This window comes from Dipodomys ordii, unplaced genomic scaffold (assembly GCF_000151885.1).
Source record: "Dipodomys ordii isolate 6190 unplaced genomic scaffold, Dord_2.0 Scaffold113, whole genome shotgun sequence".
Taxonomy (NCBI): domain Eukaryota; kingdom Metazoa; phylum Chordata; class Mammalia; order Rodentia; family Heteromyidae; genus Dipodomys; species Dipodomys ordii.
In genome coordinates this window covers 1,166,067-1,187,280 of record NW_012267329.1, presented here as the reverse complement: position 1 = coordinate 1,187,280, position 21,214 = coordinate 1,166,067, and the positions used below count along the sequence as shown (strand labels likewise).

The 21,214-nt window shown below is 42.8% G+C and overlaps 1 protein-coding gene across 1 annotated transcript in view; it reads left to right on the top strand.

Annotated features, from left to right (window-relative positions):
• Mical2 (microtubule associated monooxygenase, calponin and LIM domain containing 2) overlaps positions 1-21,214 on the top strand; it is a 130,836-nt gene that overhangs the window by 69,986 nt on the left and 39,636 nt on the right. Inside the window, exons 4-8 of the mRNA XM_013028797.1 lie at positions 8,082-8,289; positions 11,691-11,807; positions 13,447-13,548; positions 17,750-17,905; positions 20,500-20,600. Coding sequence (XP_012884251.1) covers positions 8,082-8,289; positions 11,691-11,807; positions 13,447-13,548; positions 17,750-17,905; positions 20,500-20,600 — 684 coding nt within the window. The remainder of the gene's footprint in view (positions 1-8,081; positions 8,290-11,690; positions 11,808-13,446; positions 13,549-17,749; positions 17,906-20,499; positions 20,601-21,214) is intronic.

Genomic DNA, 21,214 nt, shown 5'->3' with positions numbered 1-21,214 from the left:
GAAGAAATAAGAATGGCCAATAGACACTTGAAGAAATGCTCAACATCTCTGACCATAAAAGAAATGCAAATCAAAACAACATTGAGATTCCACCTCACTCCAGTTAAACAGGCTATAATCAAGAAATCTAATAACAACAGACACTAGAGGGGATGTGGCCAAAGTGGAACCCTACTACACTGTTGGTGGGAGTGTAAACTTGTTCAACCACTCTGGAAAACAGTATGGAGGTTTTCAAAAGACTAAACATAGAGTTTCCCTATGACCCAGAAATTCTACTTCTGGGCATTTACCCAAATCACCACCAACAAGGCCACACTAAAGCTACCAGCACAACTATGTTTATTGCAGCATTATTCAACATAGGTAAGATATGGAACCAACCCAATGCCCCTCAGTAGATGAATGGATCAAGAAAATGTGATATATATACACACACATATGTGTGTGTGTGTGTGTGTGTGTGTGTGTATATATATATATATATATACATATATATGTGATGGTATTCTATGCTTCCATTAGAGAATGACACTGTCCCATTTGTAAGGAAATGTAAAGATTTGGAAAAAATCATATTAAGTGAAGTAAGCCAGATCCAAAGAAACATAGGTTCCATGGTTTTTCTTATTTGCAATAATTAGTACATGTCTAGGATAATCTTAGCAGATGAGCAGAATTAGCTCAATAGCTATGTACATATGACCATATAAGATGATGTTAAGCAAAATGAACTCCAAGACATGGACACAAGAGGTTTTTCTTTGTTGTTGTTGTTGTTAATGTACTGTGTGATTTCTTATTTCTCTTGTATGTTCTGTCCCCTATGGTATATCCCCTGTTGTCACTGTATTTGATCTTGGTACCCTAGTATTTATCTGAATTAGGGAAGGCAAGGGGAACAACAGAATGGTGAGACAAAGGACAAGGGGGGATCCAGTGCAACAGCAACATTGACAAGACAATATGTTGGAAATGATCTGTACAACTTGTTGGGGGGCAGGTTGGGGGAAGAAAAATAAGGAAAAAAATGAGGGAAGAGGTACCAAGTTTGACAAGAAATGTACTTACTACCTTACTTATTAACTGTAACCCATCTGTATATCACCTTGACAATAAAAAAAAAGAAAGGAAAAGATGTCAGGGTTAACCCCTCCAGAATCTGACTCATTCTGTTTCTGCCTGGTTTTGCCTTCCCCACCTGTACAAACTTCCCCAGTCCTACACATACTTCTGCTTCAGCTAGGCTTCCCACACCCTGTAAACTGCCATCCTCTTTCTAAACATGCCATTTCTTCTATTGCCCTAATTCCCAGCTCAATTCTTCCCTCATGCTCCATCTCCTGGACATACCTACTATCATGGTCACAAATAGAACCAATACCAATCTAGCATTCATTGTATTAATTTTTCTTTTCCATGTGGGAACCTGAGCCTGCAACCCCACAGAGCTATCCAGGTAGTTTTTATGTATCTTAGATGGGAGGGAAAATATTAATAACCTTTACTTAACACCCCATGCAAACTGGAAGAATTAGTATAAAACTGACTGAATCTGGCTTCTGGGATCTTATTACCCTCATTCTATACTCATGGTCAAGTTATATAATCGTTCCATGCTCATCCTTTCAGCTCCCAACTGGCTCTGAATATGTATTATCGGGCAACAAGATAGAGTTCCATACTTAATCCTATTATTAATATCATTGTTACTATTGCTTTTCCTGGTAGAGGCACCCAAGCCACAACAAAGTTAGACCTGCATTGATTTTTTTTGAGACCTCTCCATAGGCAGAAGTTGTGCTGGGAATACATTAATGTCTCCCCTTTGGGAATCTCATGCTTTATTTAGATGAGGAGATGCCCCAAGACATAGCACACAAAGACAGTGTAGACCTTGATGGCTGTGCTTATAACTTCCAGACCAGACACTGGTATGAGTGGAATCACAATGCAAAGGGGAAAGGTATTTGCATATGAAACCATCTCTAGATCTAGATTTTGGAGCACCTGGTTACACTGCTCACCAGATGGGTGAGAGTGGCTTAGCCTCTTGGAGAGGGATAAAGCAGAATTGAAAGTGCTTCACAGGAATTAATGTCCTTTTCTGGAAGGGAAGCATGGAAAACACGGTGTCTATTTCCATTTCCTTTCTGCAAATTTCAATATGAGTAGTGCATAATTGTTACCTAGGAGTGAGTGGCCGTGATGGAGATACAGAAGAGAGTTGGCATAGGGCAGGGTCATATCAGTCAGATGGGATTAAGCTTCCCACCCAGTATCACACTTGAAGTGTCTGTGCAGAGCTCTGCCTCACCAAAGCCCTTTCAGCTACTCCTTCTGGGCTAGAACCACAGGTATCATACATATCTCTCATGAGTCCCCCTCTATGCTGCCCTGTAAAGTGACACTGTGAGGCCACTGCCCTCCCCCCAGCAAACTCCTGCACTGCACTCATGTGGGTGGCACCTTGGATTTGAATGTTCTTCATCCTACAGTTCTGTTTTTGCTCACAGTAACCAAGTAACAGCCAGTAGGGGCTTCCTGCCTAGGTTTAGAGGAATAGCTCATCCTAACAGCCAGGAGGGCTGTGGAGCCACCCCAGGAAGTATGGTGGCACGTTCCTGGCACTAGGGTGCTGCCTAAGAGAACCAGCTTGCAGGTGAGCATGCAGGATGGCTGTTGCTACCAGGGAGACAGCACCATGCCTGGCCTCCTGTTGCCTATCTCACTGCCAGGCCACCAGCTCAGCACAGAAGCTTGTGCCATCTGAGCCTGAGCCCCACTGCTGTAGCACCTGTCATAGAACTTGCACAGGCTCAGTCTTTATCTGGCCTAGGAACTAGTACCTGGAAGAGGTACATATGACTCAACAGGAACCTGCTCCATCCTCCTGTATGGAGGTCCAGTACTCAGGCTGGACTCTGGCTCCATTCAGCATCCACTATGGCTTCAATGTCCCAAAACTCAGGTAAACCATTGAAAGCACAGAACTTGGAATCCAAACTTGACCATCTCCCTGTTATATGATCCTGGGGAAACTTCTTACCCCCTTGTCTCCATTTTTAACTCAAAAATGGGGATAAAAATAAAGGCACTTGAATAAGCTTGCTTCCTTCCTTCCCTCCTTTGTTCCCTCCCTCCTGCCCTCCCTCCTCTCTCCTTCTCTTCTCTCTTCCCTCCCTTCTGTTCCTTCTTTTGTACGAGAGTTTGAACTCAGGGCCTTGTGGTTGCTAAGTAGAAGCTCTGCCATCTGAACTTATCCCAGTCCTTTCTCTCTTCCTTTCTAGTGTTGTTTTTTTTAACAGCGTCTTGATTTTCCCAGAACCTGAATTAGGCTGTAATCTTCCTACCTATGTATTCACATACCCTGTATTAGATTACAGATCTACAAATGTACACCATTCGTGGCTTTCTTTCCTTCCTTCCTTCCTTCCTTCCTTTCTTTTTTTCTTTCTTTCTTTCTTTTCTCTCTTCCTTTCTTCCTTCCTTCTTTTCTTCCTACCTTCCTTTTCTTTCTTTCTTTCTTTCTTTCTTTTCTTTCTTTTCTTTCTTTCTTTTTTGAGGTGGATTCTCACTAACTTCTTGGCCAAGTTTGCTTCAAACCACCATCATCCTAATGCCTCACAAGCTCTTCATTTATACAGCAGGGATGATACTAGCACCTGTGTAGATCAGTTTCAAGGAAAAAATACACCTAATGGCTAGGATAGTGCCTAGAAAGTCAAAACTGCTGGGCATGGTACAGTTGAGATGTTCTAATCATCTTTCCACTGAGGTGCAGGGCATTGAGGAGTATTGAGGAGCAGTCTTGTGAATGGCAGCCCTCTTATGTATAGGTAACTCTACTTGCCGGCCTTTTACAGCCAGCTCGCTGCAAGATCTGCACACACAGCACCCAAAAAGAGCAGAGGTAGGAGATAGAAACAAAACCTGAAGACTGCTGAGGCCTGGCCAAGGCTCCATTCCCTCTGCATCTCCCTCTGTGGAATGGGCCCAGCAGCCATTGACTTACTCGCTGAGAGGAGAGGTTGTTTTGCCATCAAGAAGTGGGTCAAGCTTTTAGGACCCCCTTGAAGTAGAACAAGAGTTGTATGTGAGCTAGGGCCACCTCAGCCCTTGTACATTGCTGAGCAAGTTAGCCGTGACCCCTTCCTACCATTTGGTAAATACAGAGCTGAAAGTTCCATATGGCGTTTGTCTCTCCTCTTTGCTAACATGGAGGACTGAACTCTGCTGAGGATTTCCTGCTAGTGTTGGATCTGTCCCATTCCCCAGTGAGTAATAATTCATGTCCCTCAAGTGCACGGATATGCTGAATCCATGATGCTGGTGGCCTTGGCAGACCCGTACTCCCTCAGTCTGGGTGGGGACCTACGAACATTAACCTTGACTAACAAGCACCAAATTTCTATCCCCCTAACAGAGCCAGAAGTGAGTAGAGATGTTCGTGGAAAATCTATTCATCCATCAGCTATGTGTTAAAGCTCCTGCATGCTGGGCCCCATACTGAGCTCTGGGCACCCAGAAATGCAGAGGACACTGGGCAGCTCTTGAGGAGCACTCAGACTGGCTCTGCAGCCAGTTCTAGAGCAGCAGTTGGGAGCACAGGGGAGCAGTATGCAGTCTGATTTAGGGACTTGAGGAAGTTCTTGCGGTGAATTTGAATGAAATCCTTGGAAGACAATGGGCTGGATGGGTTTGGAGGAAGGGGAAAGTTCCTTTGGATTGTATTAGCACAACACTTTGCTTCTGTAGTCTGTTTGAGTCATGCCCAGCATTGAGAGTATCAACTATGGGCTCCATGGGCATCCCTTCTGCCCCTGTTCCTCTGCCCAATCACATGGCTGTCATGGTATTGGGTCTCTGATCAGAAATCTGGATCTCCATGCTAATCATAGCTAGCAGGTTTCAAGGGAATTGCCCTGGCTCCCAGCCAGCAGGCTCTCTCACCAGCCTGGAGTTCTCTCTTGATATAATTAGGCCCATTGGTATTTGCTTTGCCTTTAAATAATCCCTGTGATTGATGTTTCTGAAATCTCAGGCCCAAAATATATGCTGGGGCCTAGGCTGGTGAGAAATGCCAATGGCAATTCAGGTGTAGGTAAAAGGAACAGTTAGGATACCAACAATACTGAATATAAAGTGCACAGCAGTATCTAGCTACAGGAAAGGGGTCTCCTGCCTTGTCCAGGAGTAGTAATTGGTGAGGTCTGGTTGATGGAAGGCTGTGGGTGGTCCCCCTCCTCCTCTTGCTGCCCTGCATCACCTCACATCCTCCAGCCCCTCCAGTACTGGCCTTAGAGTGACACAATTCACAAACAGGAAAAGATGCAGTAACTGCAAAGAAATGCAGTGAATCCAGACTTCACCCCAAAGCAAACCTCACAAGTGTGGGGTTTGGAGCATGCTCAGAAAAGACCGTCATTGTCTGGCTATGTGGATTGAGGAGCTGCTTGGGGTGTGAGATAAAGAGGGGATCTGGGCTTCAGGAGCACTTCTCTCCAGGCACCTCTGTCCAGGGAGGAAGCTGGTGCCCTGCACACCCATCCACCCCTCAATGTCTCTGGGGTGAGTCGTATCTCAGCAATGACTTCATTTCCCTTAATTGGATGTCCACAAACTCTCTGGAAGATTCCAACCAGTAAAATACACTGATTGTGGTGTGGGAGCTCCTGATACCCTTGCTTGGACTCTCCCTCTGGGAGCCCAGCAGCCCAGCTGAGTGATAGCTAGAGGATGGAATATTTGCTCAGGAAGGGGACTGTGTTTTTCTAAGATAAGGCCTGATCCTGAACAGAGGAAAGTTTCCAGATGCCTCTGAAATATAAAGGGATGAGGGGTAGGCACAGGTCCTGCTTGGTTTCTTGCTGGGCAGCCTTGGCTGTTGATACCTTGGTGACCTCCTAACTTGGGAAGGGCTGGAACACTGCTATGGAGCACTGGTTTTAGATGACATCAGAATTGCTCATACAATAATGCTTGAATGGAAGGGCTTTTGCCGAGTGCAACCACCTAGGTCACCATTTATCTCCACTGCTCTCCTAAAGGGCTATATCTTCCCTGGGGAAGGGCCCTGGTCTTGTTTAGCATGCACTGTCTATTGAGAATTGAGCACGGCATTTGTAGAGTCCCATTTATCACCTGTGACCATGCTTGACATCAAAGACCTACTTTGTCTGGCTCCAAGCTGATTGTCCTCTTTCTTCTCCTCTAAAGTATCCTCTCCTTCCACCCTAAACCCTTTCTCTTTGAATGAAGTGTGTCCTCCATTGCAATGTTTCTCCTTTTTTATCCTGAGTAAATCAGAAGCAGTACCACAGGATGAGCTCTGGAATGAGACCATCTGGATTTGAATCCTGGCTCTGTCTCTTTCAATCTATGACTCCATGGGCCAATTGCTGAACCTCAGTTTCTCCATCTGCAAAATAGCTTACTAATAGTTCCTTTCTATGAGCACTGTGCTTTTTGGAAGATTAAGCGCTGAAGTATGTAAAGCAGTTGGAAAACTTTGTAATGTTCATCAAGTGTAGGCTACAATGATGCTGATTATAATGATAACTTTCAAAGATCCTCTTCTATGGAATTGTTTCCAGTCTACTAGGCAGGATTAACTTTCCCCTTGTGGCTTCCAAATAGACTAACCACATGATAGGCTATTATTTCAAAGTCTGAATTTACCCCTGGCCTGAGAGTTTCTGGAAGACAAGAACTAGGTTTCAATAATAAGAATAAAATTTATACTAGTGAGTGCAAAGCACTATGCCATATATAGTTTCCCATACAATTTTATTAAGATTCAACTTACATTCTGTATTATTCACCTACTTCAACTGTGTAATTCAGTTGTTTTACTATATTCACAAAGTTTTGTAATCATCACTATTTCCAGAACATTCCAAAAAGAAGCGTCAAGTCCAGTGGCACTCCCCCCAATTCTTCCACCCCTATTCCTTGCCAACAACTAATTTACTTGTGATTTCTCTGCATTTCCCTATTCTATACATTTTGCATAAATAGAAATGTGCAATATACAGCCATTTGTATTGGGTTTATTCTACTTAACACAATGTTTTCAAGATTTACATTTTTTATCGCTGAATAAAATTACATTGTCTGGTTGAATCATAGCCTGTCATTAATTAATGGATACTTGAATGGGCCCCATTTTGGACTATTATGACCATTTCTTTTGACTATATTTACCTAGGCATTGCTGGTAGCTCTAAATTTAATTATTTTAGGAATGACCAGGCTTTTCCAACACATCCACAGCAGTGCTACATTCCTACTAGCAATGTGTAAGAGTCTGAATTTCTCCATATCATCACTAACACTTGTTCTTTTGGGTTTTTTTTTCTATTATAACCATCCTGGTAAATGGGAGGTGATTGATACCTCAATATGGTTTCCATTTGCATTTCTCTGAGATCTAGTGACCTTCATTGAGTTATCTTTTCATGCACTTACTGATTATTTGTATTTCTTCTTTAGAGTGGTATGAAAATTCTTTGCCTGGTCTTCACTGGGCTATTGTGGTTTTATTATTCAATGGTAAGCATTCTCTATGTAATATTGGGTCCCAGTGCCCTGACAGATATATAGTTCGTAAATATTTCCCTCCATCTTTGGAAACACTAGTTTTTAATTTTGATGAAGTCTAATTTATCCATTTTCTTTTGTTTGTGCTTTGGATATTAAGAAGCTATTGCCCAACCAGGGGTCACACAGACACAAGCATATGCTTTTCTAGAGAGAGCTTACTTGACAACCCTATGAGAAAAAGCAACTCTTCATAGACCATGTCACAGGAAATCAAGTGGTTCAATGCAAGAACTGGAATTTAAAGGAGGTCTAATCTCCCTCTGATCCTCATCTTACTGTGCCTTCTCTTGAGTCCTTTTATCAGTGCATCTCTCCCCAAGTTTGCATGGTGTCTGGGCCATGGTAGACCCACATGCTCTGGGTGAGTGACTGGCAGACTCCAATAGGCATGTGGTGCACCCTTGCTAATGAGTTTGCCTCCCTGTGATACCACTATGTTTCAGGTTACTCAGCATCTCTCCCCTCTACCTCTGCAGTGTCTCATCGTTGGGGGAGGACCGTGTGGCCTGCGCACTGCCATTGAACTTGCCTACCTGGGAGCCAAAGTGGTTGTGGTAGAGAAGAGGGACACCTTCTCTCGGAACAATGTGCTACATCTCTGGCCTTTTACCATTCATGACCTGCGGGGCCTGGGTGCCAAGAAGTTCTATGGGAAGTTCTGTGCCGGCTCCATCGACCACATCAGTAAGTGGAGTAGTGGTAGCCCCCTGAAGGTCAAGATCTCACAGTGGGTGGGGCATATCTCCACATCTAGGAGTCCCAGATAGTCCCATGTAAATAGTGTCTTAGACTCCTTACATCTATCCTAACAGACATTAAGTCAAGGCCCTCTATGTCTTGTTCTTAGCCCTATACTATTCCATATTAGGCTGAACACCAGCTGTTCAAGGACTATGACATATCTTAGTTACCAAAATATCTACCACTGGGACATAAAAGAGGGCTTGACACATAGTAGTGGCTCACCTGTTGAATGAATGAACAAAATCATGGGAACCATAGGTAAGCAGCTGAGTACATATTCGGGGGATTCACCAAGATTTTGTCTATGTTTCAGAAGAATGTACCACACTTACTAGAGATATTCAAGGGAGGGAGCTGCACAAAACTATTACAGTGGCCAGATAATAGAGACCTTCTTGTGCTAAGGACTTTGGACATGGTACTCTTGATGCTTGGGAGCAGTGGCAGGGTTCAGAACCGGAGAATGGTATAAATAGATTTATATTCTCTGACAGAGCACAGAGCTCATATAGGGGTTTTTGTTAGAGAAGGTGTCATGATGCACTTCCGTGAGGAAAGGAAGCAGTTACAGAATGTGATTTCCAGACCCTGGGCTACCTCTGACTGCTCACATAGTGTGAGAAGAGTGCCACAGCTCTTCCATTGTGTCATTGCTCCAGCTTGAGTCTCTCAGAGCAAGATCTATGCAGAATGGCTTTGGGGAAAGCAGTACCCCACCTCACAGCCTCACAAAGAGGGGATCCTTAGTCATTTTATTTATAGTAATGGAAGTGAGAGAAGTTAACATGAGAAGAGAGGGCAAGTGTTTGAACTGATGTGGGTCTAAAAAGTCTGTCTCCCTTGTTTCTTTCTGTCTTGTGCCAAATTTCTTAACCTTCCTCAGGCCTCAGTTTTATGTCAAGTAAAATGAGATTAATGCCTGTCTCCTAGAACTGGTGAGAGGATCACACAGGGTCAGGTTTGCAACATGCTTGGTACTCTGCCTGGCACATAGGAGGTACTCAGGAAAGTACTTTACACCCAGTGAGAAAGAAGCAGTGACATCCTTAGAGCTGCATTGTCAACCAGTGCCTTTCTGTAGAACTGGGGTAGAGAAAAGTCCACAGAGCTATGTCCTTGTGAAAATATGAATTGGTGGAGGAAGGGGGCGTGGTTCAGGCAGGAATGCTTGGAGACAATAAGGTGTCATTTTTAATCAGACATGGAAGAATTTACTAGCAGTGGCTCCAGAGCTTATTCCCACTTTGGGATGAGAAAATTCCAGAGTCCAATGGAAAGAAAATTGGTTTGCCTAGAAAGCTGCAGTGTCAGCTTTCAGGATTTTTCTGTCCTACCCATGGAAGAATATGTGTCAATTACCAATGGAAAGTGATGACACTGAGTCCCACTTTGTTGTTAGTCCTCCTGAGAGGCAGTGCTGGCCTCAGAAGGTCTTGTAGGATCCTTCCTGTCCTCATTGATGGGGCTTTCATTTAACCCCTCATCTTTGGAAATATCTCAGCATGTGGAAACTCTGAAAGTGAGATTGGAATATTCAGAATGATCATCACTCCAATCCTATAGTAGAGAGAGATTGGGGGGGACATTTATTGAGCACCTATTGGGCTATGTGCTAAATCCAGAGAGATCAGGAACCTTGACATATGAGGAATGGCCCAGGCTTCCTTGGAAGGATGGCTCATGACCAGAGGGGGACTGGGTTCTGTAAAACCATTCATTGGCTTCTATTCAAACCATTTGGTTTCCAGACCTTATTGTGCTCTTGTGCTTGGCATGGCTTAGTAGTTGTCCTGTGTTAGTGTCCTACTTCCCTGTGCTTTTAAACCTCCACTGCAGCCTGCTGGTTCTTAGCAGATGGTCTCCCTTCTGTGCCATGGGGAAAAGAGGCCACTGGCTTTTGCCATGCCATCCCCCTTTTGTTCCTCTTGCACTCTAGGACCTACTCCTTCCTGGGAGCCCTAGATTAGAGCCTTAGATTAGCTGGCCACCTCCTTCCAACTCTAGTTCCTCCCCAGGCAGCCAGAAGTACTGTTCCTTTCTCTAACTCTCACCCCCAGCCCTCTGTGGGTGCTCCACTACTATTCTGGAAAGTGGAGATATAGATTATGTATACTACCCACTCATACTCCTCATGGCCATCTGACTTCTCACCACTGAAAGAGAAGCCTGCTGTTTCCAAGTGCCCTAGCCTCCTGTAGCTGTCATAGTCCTAAATCTGCCATTGGGATTTGATATTCTTGGTTCATCCTATTTTGCTTTCAGGACCCCAGCTCAGGCTCTATTCTATCATCCTACTGCCAAACCACCATGCCCTGTCCCTTTGTTTTCTCCATTAGAGTGTGTGCTCCCATCTCCAGGTGCCCAGAGGGACACCTGGCATATTGTAGATGCTCAGTAAATGTTAAATGACCCAAGTCTACTCAACACAGAGGGCCTCATGGACAGTTTAAAATTCACTCTGCAGAAAAGTATTTGGAGGGGTGCTCCTTTGTACTGAATGATGGAGGGTTGGGAGGATATAGGGAAATGAGATTCCACTTGTTGGGGAATTTGGAGTAATGGATAGAAGGTAAGACAACCAGGAGCCCAGCTTTGTATGGAAATTTTCCCATGATTGTCCTTACCATTGGGGGATGAAGAGCTTAGATCTTAGATCACGTAGAGACACACTTGATCACTAACTTGTGGCCCTTAACACATGCACTCTCCCCTCTCTCTCCTCTCTCTCCTCTCTCTCCCCTCTCTCTCCTCTCTCTTCTGTCTTCTCTCTCCTCTCTCTCCCCTCTCTCTCCTCTCTCTCCCCTCTCTCCCCTCTCTCTCCTCTCTCTCCTTTCTCTCCTCTCTCTCCTCTTTCCTCTCTCTCTCTTCTCTCTCTTCTCTCTCTTCTCTGTCCCCTCTCTCTCTTCTCTCTCCCCTTTCTCTCCTCTCTCTCCTTTCTCTCCTCTCTCTCCCCTCTCTCCTCTTCCTGCTTCCATCTTTACCTTAGCAAGCCCAGGGCCAGAAAGGAGGAAAGGAAAAACCAGAACCCTTCTCACAATGGCATCATCAAATGACTACAACAGATTTTTTGAATCAGATAAAACTGTGCCCACATTCTAGTAATGTGCAAGATTCCATGAGCAAGTCACATAAGCCTCAGTAATAACTGTGGTCCCCAAGGACCACTGTGTAGGACAAATGAAGAGACACAAAATATTTGCCACAAACCCCAGTGGTATCATTGTTGATATATTGCTGTACCAAGATCCCTGAGCTATGCTCATGCAGCATTCTGAATTATATAAGAGGTGTTCAGATATTGCTATTGATGGCTCAACTCTCTTCATCTCACTTCTTGACAGGTATTCGTCAACTGCAGCTCATCCTATTCAAGGTGGCCCTGATGTTGGGAGTTGAAATCCATGTGAATGTGGAGTTTGTAAAGGTTCTAGAGCCTCCTGAAGATCAAGAAAATCAAAGTACAGTATAATTTATTTTCCTTCTCTGCCTCAAAGTCAGGTATTGCAAGCCAGCCGTTTCATTCATAGGTCACAGAGGCTATGCATGCAAGTGTTGTTTTCATTGGAAGCTGTATGGCATACTGCTATTGGAAGATAGTTTTACCTTCTTTAAGCACTACTATCACTTTACGTTTCCTCTCCAGTTCTGGGTGATTTTGAAACCTGTAAGTTGGTTACCCTGTCTTTGGGAGACTCTACTTTGTCTAATGAAGTCTAATCAATAGCAAGAAAGATGACAGATGTGGTAGTTTGGTAAAGTTCCTTTACATTCACTTCAAATTGTGTCTGAGAGTTCATGCAGAATTATGTGGGTGCTCCTATGGTGCTTAGAAGATATTTTAAGGTCTAGTAAATATCTTATACTTACAAGATATTTTAAAAATCCAGAGCATCCATAAAATAGAACTGGGTACCAGTAACTCACGCCTGTAATCTTAGCTACTTGGGAAACTAACAATAAGAAGATCAAGGTTTAAGATCACCCCAGACAGAAAAGTCCATGAGACTCCACATCCAAAAAGGGAAACTGAACATAGTAGGGCTTTCCTGTGACCCCCATCAACTGTAGGAAGCGCAAACTAAGCAGATTCTGACTCAGGCATACACTCAGACTGGAAGCAAGACCATATCTCCAAAAAAGAACTGGTGGAATATGAAACTGGAGGTGTATCTCACTATTAGCACATTAAGCCTACTAAGCAAGAAAGTTCAAATTGCAGTGCTACCTAAATAAAGTGTCAAGATGTTGTTGAGGTAAGGACTAGTTATAACTCGGTGGTAGTAGTTATTTAGCATGTATAAAGCCCTGAGTTTGACCTCTAGCACCATAAAATAAATAAGATATATTTTGGTATGTAACGTTTTTAACTTTATGGAGGTTTACTTTATAAGCCATGAAATGCACCTTTATAGATATGTCCTATCATGTTTCTGTTTCTCCTTTTTTTAATGTTTGAGTTCTGATCATCTTACGCATTACCAAAGTCTTTTCTAGCATTGGAAAGGCTGGGTTTTGAGTTTATTGTCAAAAATCTTGTAGTTACCTACAGAAGGTACACCTCTGACTTCTTCTGTGTCCTGCCAAAACATTTGAGAATTTAGAGGGCTTTCATTATTTGTGTAGCAGGACAGCATTATTATTTGGTATTCAGAGACTATGACCTTCAAACTATCTCCACACCTCTCCTGGACACTCAGTCCTCTGCTGTGCTTCACCAGAAAATGTGTTTAGAGGCAAAATGCTGCCCAATGAAACATTTTGAGCAAAAGTAGAAATTTAAGCTGGTTCTGTGACAGCCTGCCCATTCATTTTGTTTGAGTTCTTTGGCAATACCAGAGCCATTGAGAAAAAAATATGGGGGAATTGGAAGAGAGAAGAAAAGGTCAGCAAAACCAGGCATAGAACCGATGTTGCTGGTTTGGTTTGTTCTGAATTGAACTAATATCAAAATTTGAGGGAGCAAGAATCTCTAGTCCTTTTCTCCAGAGGCTGTTCTTGGGGTACATCACACATTTCTTCTGGCCAATATATAGGAATGATATCACTTTTTCAATCACCTCTTCCTGTCAGCTCAACTCATCTTTTTTATCTTGGTAGAAATTGGCTGGCGGGCAGAATTCCTCCCTATGGACCATGCCCTTTCTGAATTTGAATTTGATGTCATCATTGGTGCAGATGGCCGCAGGAACACCTTGGAAGGTAAGAACTCTTTGAGGGGCTAGGAAAGGAACATTGGAGATGGATGGACAAGATAAAGATGCCAAAACTAGACTGGAAGAGAGTCTCACAGAAGGGCAGGGTAATTCTCCCAGGGCAAAGGAAAGGACTAGCATGCAAAAATGCTTCAAAGAGGTACACTGTCATGGGAAAAGTCAACATACATTTGTGGAGAACCTGCCAATGTACGAGCCAGGGCACCAAGCGTTTCCAGAGTCACTTCATCCAAGATAAACATTTCATGCTATTAATGACATTTGTTCACGTTTAAAATATACTACTAAATGAAGGAGGTGGCCCATTCTTCATAAGTCTCAAGCATACTCACTGCTGGGAAGTTAGACAAGTCCTGCCAGCCTGGCAGGGTATAGAACCGCATTTCTCTAGGTCCTAAAGCTGGAAGCATATGTGCTTCTTGGAGTGAGATTCACTTAAGGTAAGAGAGAACTCCATTACTAGCACTTACCTTGGCCTTCCCCCCAGATAACCTTAATTTATATAAATGGTACTATCAGACCATGAATGAAGCCATGGTCCCCAGTGGCATGTCTTAAATGAGGAACAGTTCTGCCATCTTGCCTTGCCCTCATTATGAATAACAGGCTACAGATATCGATCTGGGAAGGCATGTTCTCTGGGGTTGAGGCATTCTTTACAAAGCTGGTCTCAGAAAATTCAAGATATGTATGGCCCTCTACCTCAGGCCCTTCCCATCTGCTATACAGTTCCTTTTGCCATTCTCCGCTTCCATACCCTCCTCCCTACAATCCTATCCAAGTGTACTGGAGGAATTTATGGCACATTTTTGTGTCTTACTAAAATTATGATTCTGAATATTTGAAAATCCAGGATCCATATTCAGCTTGAATATAGTTTAGCATTTCTTGAGCATGGAAAGAAAGATGAAAAGGATAGAACCATCTGAGCAACTTAGCCCAAAATGGTTAGACTAGGGCAGGCTTTCCCAATATTGATTATATTCTTTGTCATGGGGCTCTCATTCTTTGCCCAAGGATGTTTAATGGAATTGATGGTCTCACCCAGTAGATTATGGTAGCATACCCTCTACACCCAATTCCTGCATCCATTCTACCATTTATAATAACTAGAAATGTCCCCATACACTACCTGGGAGGCAAAGTCACTCCAGGCGAGAAATACTAACCTGAAGACTAGTAATGACCATTTCTGATATTTTGACAAAAGTCTAATGATGGGCAGCTTAAAGAAGTATTGAATAATGACCCAGGGCTCCTATTAAAGGCATTTTGGATAGAGAGGATCCCCTCATACTCAAAGAGTCAGCATGAGGCTGGAGTAGGTAGTGAATAAATGTGTGGGAAACTCCCAAAGGTGACTGGAGGGAAAGTTTATGTCCAGCATGTCTGTACATGTAAGACTAAGATCTTACTCTGTTTTCTGCTGCTGTAACAGGACAACTGAAGCTAGATAGTTTATTAAGAGCACAGGTTTGTTTAGTTCATAGTACTTGGAAGTCTTAAGAGCATGGCACTAACACCTGGTGAGAGTCTCCTTGCTACATCTAACATGGTGAGGGCATTACGTGCCAAGGAAGCAGGCTTGGCAGAGAGTACTGTCTCTTACAACAAAGCTACTCCCAATATCACCAGTTAACTCATTAAACCAAGAATGAATTAAGCCATTCTTAAGGGCAGAAAATTTATGACCCAATCACTTCCCAAAGGCCATATCTCCAATACTACCAATATATGAATTTGGAAGCCAGGCACTGGTGGCTCCTAGCTATTCAAGAGTCTGAGATCTAAGGATCATAGCTCACAGCCATCCCAGGCAGGAAAGTCCATGAGATTCTTATCTCTAATTAACTGCCAAAAATAGAAAAGTGGAGTTATGGCTTGAATGGTAGAGTACCAGCCTGAGCAAAACAGCAGGCAAACTCTGAGTTCAAGCCTCAGTATCAGCACACACACACAAAAATGAATTTTTGGATTTAGTTGCCAACAAATAAATAATATAGTCAAACTTTAGCAACAGGTGGTTGGCTTCAAATAAATAAATGGCATGACAAGATTCAGGATGACAAGAAAAAGCAGAAGCTTTAAAAAAAAACAATGTGTGTGTGTGTAAGTGTTTGTGTAATCAGGCTGGAGGCATGGCTCAAGTAGAGTGCCAGCCATGATTAAGAAATATGACAACCTGCTGTGATCCTATGTCACCACCACTCAAAAGAAATTATCATGTAAATAGTGGAAAACTGAGAGCCCTGAGGATAGGCTCTGATATCCTATTGCACAATAGTATGGCCATAATATAATATGCATTTCAAAATACTAAAAGAAGAGACTTGAATGTCTCACCATAAAGAGACGATGAATGAATTTTTGAACTGATGATATGCTAATTATCCTTATTTGATCATTGTTTAATATATACCTGTATATATTAAATTGTAAATATGTGAAAAAATTACCATGGATTGATTTAAAGGAGAAATATATAATAAGTGTCAGTCACTGGGAATTGCTGTGTTGGTTTCTTAGACTTCCCTAAAAACTGCCAGAACTGAGTGGCTTGAACAACAGAAATTTCCTACCTTGTAATTCTAGAGGCTGTAAGTCCAAGATCAAGACCTCCTCAGGATTAGTTCTTTCTGTGGAATCTGTTCCATGCTTCTCTCTTAGCTTGTAACCAGACTCCTAAGCCAGTGGTCCATCTCTGGGTTCCAACATATCAGGTCCAGCCAATCCCTTCAATATTTTAATTACAGTTGTGTAGTGGGGAAGATTGAAGAAAAGATAATTATTATATGGTTCAGTCATGTCATGGGAAGAGGCAAAGTAAGGAATTCATCTCCTCTTCATTGTACAGAAATGAGCTTTAGCTTTAAATAAGGGGAAGAATTGGGGCAGTCAGAGAGAGGTGTGCAAAAACAGTCCCTGGCAGATTCTGGTTCTGTGAGGGGTTCCAGAGTTGTTATTGCTGTCATCCCTTGAAGGGAGCCATCTGGTTCCCATGAGACAATCACTCATGCAGCCTGGTCATTATAGGTAATTGGGGGGGGAATGGTCTGGCCGGGGAGGCTCTGCTGTTGCTTGGGAGTAGTTTTAGTTGTTTGCCATAAACATGTTATCTAATAATCCTGTCACCCTCAGAATCTGGGTGATTTTAGGAGAGACTCCAAGAATAAGGAGACAGGTGTAGAATAGAGGCAGGGATGCCAATCTTTTATCTCATTTTTAGTTCACTTGTGGGCCCCAGTAAAGAGTCAGTGTTTTTCAGCCAAAGCAATGTGGAAGTAACAGTTCTAATTTTGCTGTTTGCTGCAATCTTTGGTCTCCTTAGCTTATAGAAGCATCACCCTCATTTCTGCTTTTACCTTTACCCGTGCATCTGTGCCCACTTTTCCCATCAGTTATATTAAAGTAGAGTAGGACTCCAAACTACTCCCAGGTAAACTTATCTGTGTCAACCCTGTTTTTTTTGGCCAGTCATGGGGCTTGAACTCTGGGCCCGGGTACTGTTATTCAGCTCTTCAGTTCAGGCTAACACTCTACCACTTAAGCCACAGTGCCACCTCTGGTTTTCTGGTGGTTTATTGGAGTTAAGAGTCTCATGGACTTTGCTGCCTGGGCTGGCTTTGAATCATGATCCTCAGATCTCAACCTCCTGGGTAGCTAGGATTACAGGTGTAAGCCACCAGTGATCAGCTAACCCTTTTTTCAAATAAGGTCACATACTGAGGTAGGAGAATGTGAATCTGGGGATGGGGAGACACAGTACAGCCCATTAAAAATGGAGCCATAAAGACAGTCTCTTAAAATCACCATCTTGTAGAAATCAATCTAATACTAATTTTCAAAAGAAAAAAAAGAGCCAAGAAAAGTGCTGGCAAAGTCATTTGAACCATGAAAGTTCCCAGTGCCTGTGGGGCTCATAAGCAGGAGCAGTAAAATGCCTGCCATCTCCATGGAAGGGCACTCTGATCTCTCACTAGAGGAGCTTACTCTATTTGCCAAAGCTTCAACAAGGTATTTGTCCTACATGTTAGGACATCTCAAAGCCTCTGTGACAAGCATGCTTGAGGAGAACAAACCCAGACTCTCTGCCTATATTTTTCCTCTGGCCTTCAGAGCACTGACAGTGTTTTCAGTGTTTGCACCAAATCCAAAGGATTGACCCAGTTGTCCTTTGCCTCACTCAGGATTCCGAAGGAAAGAATTCCGAGGGAAGCTGGCTATTGCCATCACCGCCAACTTCATCAACAGGAACAGCACAGCTGAGGCAAAGGTAGAAGAGATCAGTGGTGTGGCCTTCATCTTCAACCAGAAATTCTTCCAGGACCTAAAAGAAGAAACAGGTGAGACTCTCACCTGTCTCCAAACCAGACCATTATGTCAGAGTTCCCTGACATAATCTTCTGGATGTTGTATGTTGAAATAGATAAGAGACATTTACTAGTAGATAGCAGACATCTATGGAATGCCCATCATCTGCCAATGCTCAGTATATAGAGGTATAAAGTTAAAGTTGATACTATTCCTTCCTAAAGTAGCTCCCTGTCTAGAGCAGGACACCCACATAAAGCCCCCTAATTTAGGGTTGACAGCTGTGCCTGAGGTCAGTGTAAGCTGGAGAAGCTCTGAGGATAGAGCCAGTGACCCTGTGGGTAGTGCCTGAAGCCCAGGTACTTCCATGCAGCAAGCATCTCTTTTGCCCTGGGGGAGGGGCATAAGAGGATCAGGGATACTTCCTGACTGGCATTTGTCACCCAGACATCAGCCTAGAGGTTAGATGTACTGATTCATGCACTCAAAAGATAGATTGATGCCTGCTACATGCTGAATGTTGTCCAGGGCTTGAAGTAGACCAATGAAGGAGATTAGATCCCCCCTCTCTTTCTCTTTCTCTTCTCTTTCTCCTTCCCTTTCTCCTTCCCTCTGTCCCTCCTTGCTGGCTTGCTAGCTTTGTATTTTTGAAGGAGTAAAATAAAGGGAAAAAAAAGAAAAACTCAAAAGGCTATTTTGTAATAAAAATAATACGATATTTCAATGCCCATAAATAAAGATTAGCTATAACACATCCATGGCTGTTGCTGATTACACTATGTGTATAATAGAAACCATATGGACCACAAAGCCAAAAATGTTAGATTTGTCCTTCCCTCCAAACTCTGGACTGTGATTTAGACCTTTCATTAATTGACTATTATAGATATAACTATTTCTGTGGCCTCATATCTTCAAGCTCATTTTCTAGGAATGAGTTTAGGCGATGAGTCAGACACAGTGATGTGTGTCCATCTCATAACCCTCTGAGTGTCTCCACAGTTGCACTATTTTATGAAGAGTTATTATTAAGAGTTATTATGAAGTTACTATTTTATGAAGAGTTTTATTTCCTTCCAGTATATTTTGTCCTCTTGAATGATTTATGAATGCTTCAACCCTCCCTTCCTCTCAAAAGTCAGGCAAATAAATCTTTGAACAACCGAATATGAATTACAGGGCATTGAGCATGTTTTTCTAAATGTTTCAATGAGCTTCCTTTAAACTTGGCTGTGGTTGTCACCTTTGGCCGTTGCTTCACAGCAGTGTCCTCATGCAGTAAAAGCATGAATTTCCTGATTCTCTGGGGGGCCCTTGGCATTGATGGCTGTTTCCTATTTAACTGTAATAAAGGTGTTGCTATAGTTACCCAGCATGCCTCCTATGGTAGCAGATGGATCACTATGTATTTGTTCCTTTCTTTCCCTGTAAATAAGCTGATTCTCGAACTCTGCATCAGCATAACGAGAGATCTTGCTAAAAATATGGGATACTCGCCCAATCCCTAGAGTTTCTAACTTAGCAGATTGAGAATGGAGCCCTGATAATTTACTTTTTTACTTCTTTTTTGGTGCAAGTACTGGGGTTATAACAAAAGGCCTTAGACTTTTATTTGGGTTTTTAGCTTAAGGCTGGTGCTCCACCACTTGATCCACAGTTCCACTTCCGGCTTTTCTGGTAGTTAATTGGAAATAAGAGTCTCACAAACTTTCCTGCCTGGACTGACTTTTAACTAGGATCCTCAAATCTCAGCTTCCTAAGTAGCTAGGATTACAGGTATAAGCTATCTGGCAGTCAGATAATATGCTTTTTTTGCTAAATTCTTGGATTATACCTACCTATGTTGCTGGCCTTGGACCACTACCACCCCATTCCTCTTTTCAGAACAGAGACCCAAGCTCTCATTTTAAAGCATGGTTTTAAATGTAGAAACATAGTGTTAAAATGTTTTGTAGTTGGATAGGCACAATGGCACATACCTATAATCGCAGTAGTTGCAAGGCTGAGACAGGAGGATCATAGCTCAAGACCAAGACCCTGTCTCAAAACAGAAATGAAAGCAAAACCAAAAAAATAAAGTGTTGGTAGAAAGCACACACACAAAAAATAACAACTCAGGCCTCTGACTTGAATTGCTCCTACTACTCTACCTGGGTTTTCATGTGTAATTTCATTAATACTTAAAAAAAAATCTTGGAGAATTTCCACAGCTCTATGCATCTCTGCCACATGGAACTTACAGGGGGATGGGACGTGAAACCATCCAGGGTTGAGCTCACATCCTGGCTGTGTCATCTCTTAGCTTCCATGGTAACGGCCATGGCCATGTAGAGCAATGGGCCTTTCTGCAACACTTGTTGCACCTCTAATTTAGGAATACTGGTCTACAATGCCCATGGCTGTTATGACTCTCACAATATCTTTGTGAAACTATAACTAGCTTCTCTGACTTGGGTAACATCTGGCCCTCTGTTCTGTCTTTCTTGGCCTTGTATGTCTTAAACACTTGTCTCACATGAATATTCTGTACCTAAATAATGAGATCTATGTTATGGTAAAGTATAGTGCCCAGCATGCAATGCGTGCTAAGGAAATAAATCCCTCATCTGAACACTTCTCTTTTCAGGGATCGACCTCGAGAACATTGTTTACTACAAGGACTGCACCCATTACTTTGTCATGACAGCCAAGAAGCAGAGCTTGCTCGACAAAGGTGTCATCATTAATGTATGTACCTCTTTCCCTTTATGACCAGAGCTGGCAGCATTAGCAGATGTGGGAGAAAACACTGCCTTGCCAGAAACTGAGCAAGTGGAGGAGGGGCAGGGGCCAATCACCCACGCCCTTCCTTGCTCTTGGTATTGCATAAGATCTGGATAATGAAGCCCACACATGTAGAGATGTTCCTGCAGAGGTATATAATGATGTAAAACTTCTATCCAGGTACAGCTAAGTTTTATTCTCCCCTTCTTCTTGAGACAGATAGTGGCTCCTGGTCCTGAGGGAACATGGAGCTGCTTTTCCTAATGAATTTTATGACCTTGTCATAGGGGAAATCTCATGGTAGACTTTTTTTGTGTGTGTGAAAATACCATATAAAGGGGTTATAATTACATGGGCAAGATAATGAGTACATTTCTTATCAAGCATTGTTGCCTCCTCCTTTGTTTCCCCTTCCCAACCCTTCCCGTCTTCCCCTGTCTCCCCCCACCCCGCACCAAAGTTGTAAAGTTTGTTTTTCGACATAAGGACTTGTACATCTCATAGTTGCAATGGGTTCACCTGTATCCCTATTTAAACGATTTGTTTTTTCCCTTCCCCTCCACAAATTATACCAACAT